We start from the raw sequence: 9,905 nt of genomic DNA, 5'->3' as shown, positions 1-9,905 counted from the left end.
TTATCAAAAAATGCCTGTAGTCCCTGCATTTGCTGGGGAAAAAAAATCACCTCACTGAATAATCTTAAGTATTGCAAGGGGTACCTACTGAGATGAAAGCCTGTAAATAGGGAATTTTCTTCCCCTCCTGTCACAGGTATGGTCTTTTTATTCATTGTCCCTTTGGGTCTTAATTAAAGAAGGGCAGGAGGCAACTGTTTTACCTGTTTAGTGTGGTTGTGAAATCATAAGATATCAACTGTGGGCAGCTAACGTAATAAAGTGGAGTTCCCCAATGACTTTGAAAGTGCTCAGTGAAATCAAATTGCTTGCAGATCCTTTATGAGACTTTAAAAAATGAATGTTACAAAAACTGTGAGTAAAATGACCGGTCCTTTTTTTTTTTTTTTTTTTTTTAAAAACCTACAGATATTGATGATGTCAGGAGGCACAAACCAGGTTACCTTGAGGCTACAGTTGACTGGTTCCGATTCTATAAAGTCCCTGATGGTAAACCGGAAAATCATTTCGCTTTTAATGGAGAATTTAAAGACAAGGTGAAGATAATCCAAAAGTAAAGATACATTGTTCTGTCCTGTGGCCTCTTTTAATATATCCAGAATTTTTGGAATTGTAAAGGAGGAGGTTTAACAATAAGAATTCTTATATGAGGGATCTTTGAATACAATTTATTAGGCTAGGAATAAATAATGTTTGCTGCCTTCCATTTTATTCAGGGAGAATGCATGGGTTATTAAAGGAAGTCTGCAAAAAAACATTCAGTCCTAATCCTGACGAGACTTACATATGCATCTGTGTGTTTGTAGGGTTTTTTTCACAGCATTTTCATTCTCCTTGTCAGAGAAATGAACGGATTGCCTTTTCAGGTATTTTTTCAGTCCTGGTTGATAAATTTTCCTTATTTTTTTTTTAAGGCTATGCAGTTTGACAGACAGTGGGTTGCAGATTTTTTCATATTTGGTGTTTGCTCAAGGTATACTTTTTCCTGGTAATTCTATGTAAAAACATTTGAACTGTGTTTGGCTTGAAGGCCGAAAAAATATTTTTCCCTTTTGTAGAAGAAAATGAATGGCATTTTAAACTACCTACAGTAAAAATGGCCAGTGTTTGAAAGGAGAGTAGACCTGGGAATAGACCTTGCTGAAGAAAATACCTGGATTTTACCAGAGGAAATTGGGTATGCTTTGAGTAAGAGAGCTTTGCAAATCATGTATTGCACGCTCTCTGTAGACTATTTTTGGCAAAGAATCACAGGTTCCTAATGAGTGATGTCCATGTGTCAGCTAGTTCAGCCTTGCAGTGTGCTATCAAAGTTATAAAATGCCTTCTAACCAGCACAGGCAACTTTGCATGTTTTGTCTGGTTAAAGAGATGCCCTGACTCCCCTCTGCACTAAAACTGTCTTTTAAATCAATCAAATGTAGAGCTGTAAGGCTTGATAACCTGATCATTCCCCTGTTCTCCCAGGAACTGCTCTTGGAGGTTTTCCTCCTCTGTAAAGCAGAGTGTTGCTCTGTAGCGACAGTTTAACGGTATATCTCTGTCAGGCCATTGGAGTTCAGGCTTGAGGCACTGAATGCCCCGAGATAGCTGGTTTGGAGCACTTGAATAATTCTCAAGCATTTCTAGAGACCCAGGATGTGGTGAGGCAGCCGTGGCTGTGCTCCAGCAGCTCTGGTGAAGTTCACAATGTTCCAGTGGCATTTTGCCAGGTCACTCCTTGTTAGGAAATGTGAATGTTCTGTTGGCAGCTTTTTGCAAGCCAGTCTAGATATCGTCATCTGGACACTGAGGGCTTATTTTACTTTATTTTTTTGAAGCATTTTAATCCCCACCCCGCCCCCAATATTACTTTGGTTTTAAACAAACAAAAACTGTTAAGCAGCTGACATGTTACGTTGTTGCAAATGCTTAAGTATATGATTAGGCAATTAATGAAGTAAATGCAAATTTTGCCACTAGAGGGGAGACCTTAACTCTGACCCTGATGTGCACGAGTAACGGAGGAGTCATAGCTCACACACTTTGTCCCATTTAGGACCTGGTACAGTTTTCTACAGCTGTAGGTGTCTGCTTAGCATCTAGTGCTGATGTAATTTTTTTCCTTCAACCTTGATGTTTTCTGGCTGCAGACTGAGGGAAAGTCCTGAATGTGTTGCCAGTGTATTTGACAGGTAGTGAAGTTTGTTTCTATTCATAAAAAGGGTGTTATATTTTCCAGAAATTTAATGAGACCTTGAAGGAGGCCCCTTAAAATAGCACATGAAACAGTATGTTTTAATAAACTAGTTCTGTGGCTTTTTTTCTGCTTAATAACATTTTAATTCATAAAACTTTTCCTTGATGTAAACTAGGATTTTGCTGTTGAAATTATTAAATCCACCCATGAATACTGGAAAGCTTTGCTTCATAAAAAAGCTGATGGAGGCACTATTAAGTGGTATGTATCCAGTCACGTCTTTTCCTCTATATATTGTGCTGGTAACTGGTGGTATTCAACATGTGGCAGCTGTGCATGAACTTCTCAGATTTATTTACTTATTTACTTACTTACTTACTTACTTTGAGGTGACAGGAATACTCATGGTTTTGGTTGATAATTAATTGATAATAACTATGATTGACTAACTGCACATTGTATGACAATGATTTACTGGTAAGTGGTTCCAAAAATATATTGATTATATAAAAGTGAGATAGATTACTTCAACTTTCAAGAAATGGCCCCAGAGTGTGTGTTTGGGATGGTTTGGGGAGAATCTTGGTATCCCATGCAAATCCTTTTGTCACTGTTTATTCCATCCTTCAGTGCTGCATTGCTGTGTTGCAAAATTCTTTTGCAGCTTAGCATTCCATATTTTTTAGTTATTCTCTGAAATGAGAGAACCAAATTACTGTTCTGTACTAGCCTTTGGCCTGATCTAAATTAAAATGGACTTAATTAAGCTCTCTGGACTGGTTTGCATTGGCACTGCTGGCACCAGAAGCCTGGAAAAGCAGGCAGGTATCTTTGCCTAGTGCTTTCCAAGGGCTCTAGATTGCCATTAGCTAAAGCAGAGGGCAAAGGCTATGGGGGAAGCTGTGCTCAGATAGTCACTCTTCTACTTCATTGGGAAATGTGACTTTCTCTCATGGAGCCATTTGAACACCTTAGCAGTTGGACAGGTTGGTAGTTCTGCTTTAGCATGGAAGGAATATGTAGGATAATGTTCAAATTTTGGTCTTGGATCATTTCAGAGGCACTTTTGAGCTTCGTGTTCACGAAATTAAAAATTAAAGTTGCAGTCTTGCTTTGAGGAATTGAACTTCTTGCCATTTACTGTGTAGGACTTTAAAAACTCATGACTAAACTCACTTTTGGTGTGAAAGGATATATATTCATAGGGAAACATTTCTGCCAACTATTTGGTCCCAGAGTTTGTCTGCTCTCTGGAAGCAGTACAGGTATCTGCTGCTTTATGTAGGAGCAGAATTTTGACCTGTTTTTTCCTTCTTGTTAGACACTGCAGGCAGGTTCCAGCAAACCAAGGGTGGCCTGCCACAGAATCTGGCCATCTTTCAAGACACAAGAGACAGGAGGATATTCACGCCATCTGTGCTAGCCATCTAGGTGGTGTTCAACTCCCTCAGGAAGTGCCAGTTTATCTCTGCTGACTTTTTGGGGGGATTTAGTTTCGTAACTGTGGTCCTCTGAACTGTACCCACGTTAGCTGCCAGAAGCACCAAGTGTGAGCACTGCTTGCATTCATATAGAACATACAGCCTAAAAACCCCCTCAAACCCAAAGAAACAAAGAACACCCCTCCACACCCCTGTTCCCTTCCAGCATTACTGGTTACTTCGTGTTTTTGACTTCCTCATTTCTTGCAGGTACATATTTCTGAGCTCTGTATGTGAAGGTGGTTTTTTTTTTTCCCATAGGTACTTAATTGTGTGTGGCTCTTTTCCACTGATTGATAAAACATGTTTTTAATTTTATTTTTCAGCACAAATGTTCTGGTGAGTGGCAGCCCATTTTGTTGCAGTGAGGAGGATGCCCGATTGATTGTGCAGTCGGTAAGGATAATATTTACTTTTTTCCACCCTTTTTTTAATAAAGTGATTAATACGAAAAGAAGATGCAGAGCTCCAAAACTGAAATAAAGCAGCTAAACTGAAATGGTCCTTAAACAAAAAATTAAGGCATAAAATAAAAGTAAGAGCACAAAGGTTGTGGGGGAAATGTACATTATAATATAAACCTTTCATTGCAGTGGTCTAATTGTGCTTTCTGGCAGGTTCATTACTGTTCTGGTAAGGGGTTTTTTGTTTTGTGTTTTTTTTTTTTCCCTCCCTCTGCAGTGCTGTTTCTTCTGATCCTGAATAGCAAGATGGACTGCTATTTGTATCTAGCCTGCTGTCTTCTCTGTCTCCCCTGTTGCCATGAGTTACCACCCAGTGTTAGAACTCATTGACTAGCTGACTGTAGTCCCTAATCACTAAAGGGATCCTTTGTTTGTCTACTTGCATAATTAAATGTATTGCTGTAAGAGGGGGATGCTTTTTTGAATGTGTCTTAAAGAATGCCTGTCATATTCTGAAAATTAACATAAAATTAAAACATGCAGGTTTCCTGTTCAGGCAAGAAAAATGTCCTGCAGGTTTGATGCTTTCATGTGCAAATGCAAATTCCCTCCATTTGAAAATATGCTAGTTTGGATGCCAGAAGTTAAGCAAAGTTACTAGAAATTACATGGGGAAAAGTACCCCCAAGTATTGCGCTTTTTTTTTTTTTTTTTTTTTAAACATATGCCATAATTGAGCCTGTGCTCATGACCACCACAGGTATTTTGCACATGTGCATGGCTGCCTGGGCAGCCAGTGTTTTGCCCCAATAGTCACAGTAATTATGCAAGTTCAGGTGTCAAAGGAGACGCCATCCACTGTCTGCGCAGTTAACATTCCAACAGCATTTCTATTAAGAATGTGTTGTCCTGGGTGGTGTTCTGTCACAAGCAAATAAGACTGTCAGTTGCAAAGAAGAGTTGGTTCAAGTCATAAAGAAGTGCCAGACCTGTTTCCTATTCAGGTCTCTTGCTTTCAGCACTTTCTTAAAAGTACCTTTATGGTTGCACTTGTGAATGTTGATTAATGGGACTTTAAGTTTTAAATGAAAGAAAAACTAATTTTGGAATTCAAATATGTTTTTAGACATGTCAGCCACAGCTATAAGCAAATATTTACCTCCTCTATACTTCCAGATTTACAATAACTTTTAGTGAGTGTTTAAATGCAACTAAAATTTCAAGTTCAAACGTATTTGGAATGTGACAAACCTGCAAAGGAATATTCCCTTTTGTGTTCTGTGCTGTTTGTACTTTGAAGCATGTAGGGTAAATAATTATCTGTGTAAATTGGCATTATCCATTACTTTGACTCTTAATAATAGATAAAATTTTTCCTGTTTTTTTGGGGGGGAGGTTGGTAAAACCAGTTCATAAAATTGGTACCTTTTATCAAACTTTAATGTCTCTTTTTATTATGAGTGCTTGCCTTCTTATCAAATATTACCACTTCCTGGCTTTTTTGTGCCTCACGTTTTGTTGGTTTTGTTTTTTTTTTAAGTTATACGGTTTTAAGTTAAACTTTTTCTGAAGTTGTCATCACATACTCCTTTCCATCATTCTGTTTAAGTTCAGTCTAAATATTTTAATTGTGTCTTTGTAGGGTACTGTCTCTTGGTACTTTTCAGACAGGGAAAAGATGCAATGCTCTTTTAAACACTGTTCATACTGCATGCAATTTCCAATCTACGACAACTAAAAAAAGTAAAATGTTCTTGAATTATGAATGGTGGACAGTCAAACTCTAAATATAAGCAGGGAGGTTGACTTGCACATTTCAAAAAAGTATCTTTTTGTCTAGTGCGCTACACTGCCCACTTTGGTTGTCAGGCATTCATCTCTTTCAAACTGAAGTGAAAGTACATGAGTGTTGGCTGCAGAATTTTAATGGCTGTGGTAATTTTAAATGAAAGCTGCCTGTGTCTGTCTGGGGGTTTTTTTGTTTGTGTTTTTTGTTTTTTTTTTTTTTAACTAAAACCAGATACATTTTCTTCTAACTTATGTCCATCTATTAATTTCTGGATAAAAACAGAAGAATGAAAGCTAAGGTAGAGATTTTGTATGCAAGTAAAGTGAGAAACATTTCAGCTACTGCAGAATTTCTGAGCTACTTGTGCAGCGAGAGCTGATTCCCTACAATTCTGTTTCTTGGGTCCGGCTCCAATTATGGAATTTTTGAGTGGGTGATAATTGCCTTAAATCAGGTATATTGAGTTCTTAAAAACAAAACAAAACCACCCAAAAAGCAACACTGAGTATTGTTATGAACCAATTTTTATGGTGAGCAAGAGAACTATAAGAACCAAATGGAAAACAAACAAATCCTTACCAAATGCTTACCAAATTGTGCACTAATCAGAATTTCATATAGATTTTGACTGAGTAGTTGCCAAGATAGTCCCATTGATTTCAGTAGGATTTATTGTGCTGTTATTTGACCTTTCATTATTTTACAGATACGGGACTAGAACAGCTTGTCTGTATTGGGGAATTTCCACTCCACTGAGTTAGTTTCTAGACGATAAGCATGTGTACTGTCATATGTATTGGTGGCAAACTGGGAATGATTCTACAGTTGGTGAAGTTGCCATGTCCAGTCAATCCTAAAGAGATAGAAGATAATCTGTGCATATGGGAACACACACTGAACATTTGAACCAGCCAAAATTACACCAGCCCCCTGCAACTACAAACCCAGTTGAGTTTTAACACTAGGTGGTAAATATTTCTAGTGTTCTCTAGCCTCTGAAAATTGTTTCATCTCTTTCTTAGCTCCAGTGTTAGTGTATGTTGAAAACTAAACCCAGGAGGAATAAAGCTTTGTAGCTGAATGTGTTAGTGCTAAGATGTACTGTTTATTTCAGGCTTTTAAGTGTTGCCATCTGTAAAACTGACCAGGACAGCCAAACCTTTGTTTAACATTAATCCTGAGAACTGCTTGCTCACTTGCTCTGTGAAGAAGCTGCTGAGGACTTTGCAAGTTGGAAAATCTCCAAGACAATCTATATATAGTTAGCAGAGCAGTGTTTCTCAGACTTATCACATAATTCTTCCCCTATAATACTGGAAAGTGGACTAGGAAGGCTTTGCTAGATGAGGTCTCTTTTGATAAAATGCAGAACTGTGTCTTACAGGGGAAAACATTTGGCTTTTCCTGATAATTTAAAAATTTTCCAAAAAAATTTGAATCTGTATACTTAACTAATGTGTTTCAAATAATTCAGATCTAAGTGAGAAAGTCTGTTAACTGCCTTTCTCCCTACATGTTTTCTGTGAGGACATTTCCATTTGGGACTTGGTAGAAACAGAATTTTCTGTTCAGTGGCCAGTGAAACAAAAAATTGGTGGGGTTTTTGCTCTGGGTTTTTTGGTTTTGTGGGTTTGGTTTGTTTTGTTTTTTAAATTATATTATTTATTTGGTTGGTTTTTTAAACAGTGTTCCAAATGAAAGGGTTGTGTAGTGAAGAGATTCCTCGTTTGGTGGGATATGTTTTTGATTTGTTCCTGGTGGGAAGGTGTTGAGTCCTTATATCAAACTTTCTGAGTAATTATCCCAGAAGTGGGAGGCACCTCCTTATACATGGTGACCACTGGTTCTCCCTGCCTTATGAGATAAAGCTTTGGTTTTACTAGAAAGAGAGGGGAGGGTCTGGTGTTAAGGCCTGTAAGACGCTTTACATAAAGCACAAGAGCTCTCCATCCCCATGTCTAAGAAATCAGGAAAGGATGGCAAGAGACGCACATGGATGATTCAAGACCTGCTGGTCAAAATAAAGGGCAAGAAGGAAATACACAGAAACTGGAAGCAGGGACAAGTATCCTGGGAAGAGTATAGGGATGTTGCCTGGTTGTATAGGGATGGGGTCGGGAACGTGAAGGCATGGTTGGAGTTGAACTTGGCAAGGGACGCAAAGAATAATAACAACTTCTATAGGTATGTCAGCCAGAAAAGGAGGGTCAAAGAAAATGTACCCCACCGTGATGAACACAACTGGCAAACAGGTAACAACAATTAAGGAGAAGGCTGGGGCACTCAAGAACTTTTTTTTAACTCAGTCTTCACTGGCAACCTTTCTTCCCCCACCTCTCGAGTGGATGGACCTCAAGGCAGGGACCAAGGGAGCAAAGTCCCACTGTAAGAGAAGATCAGGTTTGTGACTGCCTGAGGAACCTGAACATACATAAGCCTATGGGATCTGATGAGATGCATCCCAGAGTCCTGAGGGAATTGGCTGATGTAGTTGCCAAGCCAGTCTCCATGATATTTGAAAAGTCATGGGAGTCAGGTGAAGTCTTTGGTGACTGGAAAAAGGAAACATTGCACCTATTTTTAAAAAGGGTTGGAAGGAGGACCCAGGGAACTACTGACCTGTCAGCCTCGCCTCTGTGCCTGGGAAAGATCATGGAACAAATCCTCCTAGAAGCTATGCTAAGTCACATGGAGGACAGGGAGGTGATTCAAGACAGCCAGCATGGCTTCACCAAGGGCAGGACTTGCCTGAGAAACCTAGTGGCCTTCTGTGATGGAGTGTCTGTACCAGTGGACAAGGGAAGAGCTATGAATGTCATCTATCTGGACCTCTGTAAGGCCTTTGACACAGTCCCCCGCAAAATCCTTCTCTCTGAATTGGAGAGATACGGATTTGATGGATGGACTGTTTGGTGGATGAAGAATTGGTTGGATGCTCATGTCCACAGAGTAGTGGTCAATGTCTGGATGGAGATCAGTGATGAGTGGTGTCCCTTGGGTCGCTACTGGGACCAGTACTGTTTAATATCTTCATCAGTGACATAGACAGTGGGATTGAGTGCATCCTCAGCAGGTTTGCAGATGACACACCTGAAGAATGGGATGCCATTCAGAGGGACCTGGACAAGCTGGAGAAGTGGACCCATGTGAACCTGGTGAGGTTCAACAAGGCCAAGTGCAAGGTCCTGCACTTGGGTCAGGGCAACCCTGGGTATCAATACAGACTGGGGGATAAAGGGATTGAGAGCAGCCCTGCGGAGAAGGACTTGGGGGTACTAGCGGATGAAAAACTGGACATGAGCTGACAATGTGCACTTGCAGCCCAGAAAGCCAACCGTATCCTGGGCCACATCAAAAGAAGTGTGGCCAGCAGGTTGAGGGAGGTGATTCTGCCCCTCTGCTCTGCTCTGGTGAGACCCCACCTGGAGTATTGTGTTCACCTTTGGAGTCCTCGGCACAGGGAAGACATGGACCCGTTGGAGCAGGTCCAGAGGATGGCCATGAAAATGATGAGAGGGCTGGAACGCTTCTCCTGTGAGGACAGGCTGAGAGAGTTGGGGTTGTTCAGCCTGGAGAAGAGAAGGCTCTGGGGAGATCTTAGAGCAGTCTTCCAGTACTTAAAGGGGGCTTGTGAGAAAGATGGGGACAAACTTTTTAGCAGGGTCTGCTGTGATAGGACAAGGGGTAGTGGTTTTAAACTAAAAGAGGGTAGATTCAGACTACATATAAGGAAGAATTTTTTACAATGAGGGTAGTGAAACACTAGAAGAGGTTGCCCAGAGAGATTGTAGATGCCACATCCCTGGAAGCATTCAAGGTCAGGTTGAACAGCGATTTGAGCAACCTGATCTATTTGAAGATGTCCATGCTCATTGCAGGGGGATTGGACTAGATGACCTTTAAAGGTCCCTTCCAATCCAAATGATTCTATGATTCTAAGACCTAGATTATCTTTGTCGTACTGGCACACCCTTTTCAGACCAGTCACATAACCCCCCTGTGCAGGTAATTATCCTAGGTAAAGTGGGAAAAAGAATACTGTTTTTCCCTTC

General features: G+C 40.1%; 1 protein-coding gene across 3 annotated transcripts in view; it reads left to right on the top strand.

Annotated features, from left to right (window-relative positions):
* PPA2 (inorganic pyrophosphatase 2) overlaps nt 1-9,905 on the top strand; it is a 38,721-nt gene that overhangs the window by 26,322 nt on the left and 2,494 nt on the right. The window contains exons 8-11 of one of the 3 annotated variants that reach the window (XR_005932685.1): nt 409-536; nt 2,355-2,440; nt 3,871-3,899; nt 3,987-4,056. Coding sequence is in view for 1 of the 3 variants with exons in the window: in XM_030019209.1 (XP_029875069.1) it covers nt 409-536; nt 2,355-2,440; nt 3,987-4,056 (284 nt within the window). In the remaining 2 variants the exon portion in view is untranslated. Of the gene's footprint in view, nt 1-408; nt 537-1,058; nt 1,178-2,354; nt 2,441-3,870; nt 3,900-3,986; nt 4,057-9,905 lie in introns of all 3 variants that reach the window. The other 2 variants (XR_005932686.1, XM_030019209.1) reach the window with 2 other exon arrangements.

The sequence above is a fragment of the Aquila chrysaetos genome, chromosome 1 (genome assembly GCF_900496995.4).
Source record: "Aquila chrysaetos chrysaetos chromosome 1, bAquChr1.4, whole genome shotgun sequence".
NCBI lineage: Eukaryota > Metazoa > Chordata > Aves > Accipitriformes > Accipitridae > Aquila > Aquila chrysaetos.
Note: the sequence above shows the minus strand (reverse complement) of the source record. Positions and strands in the feature narration are given on the sequence as shown.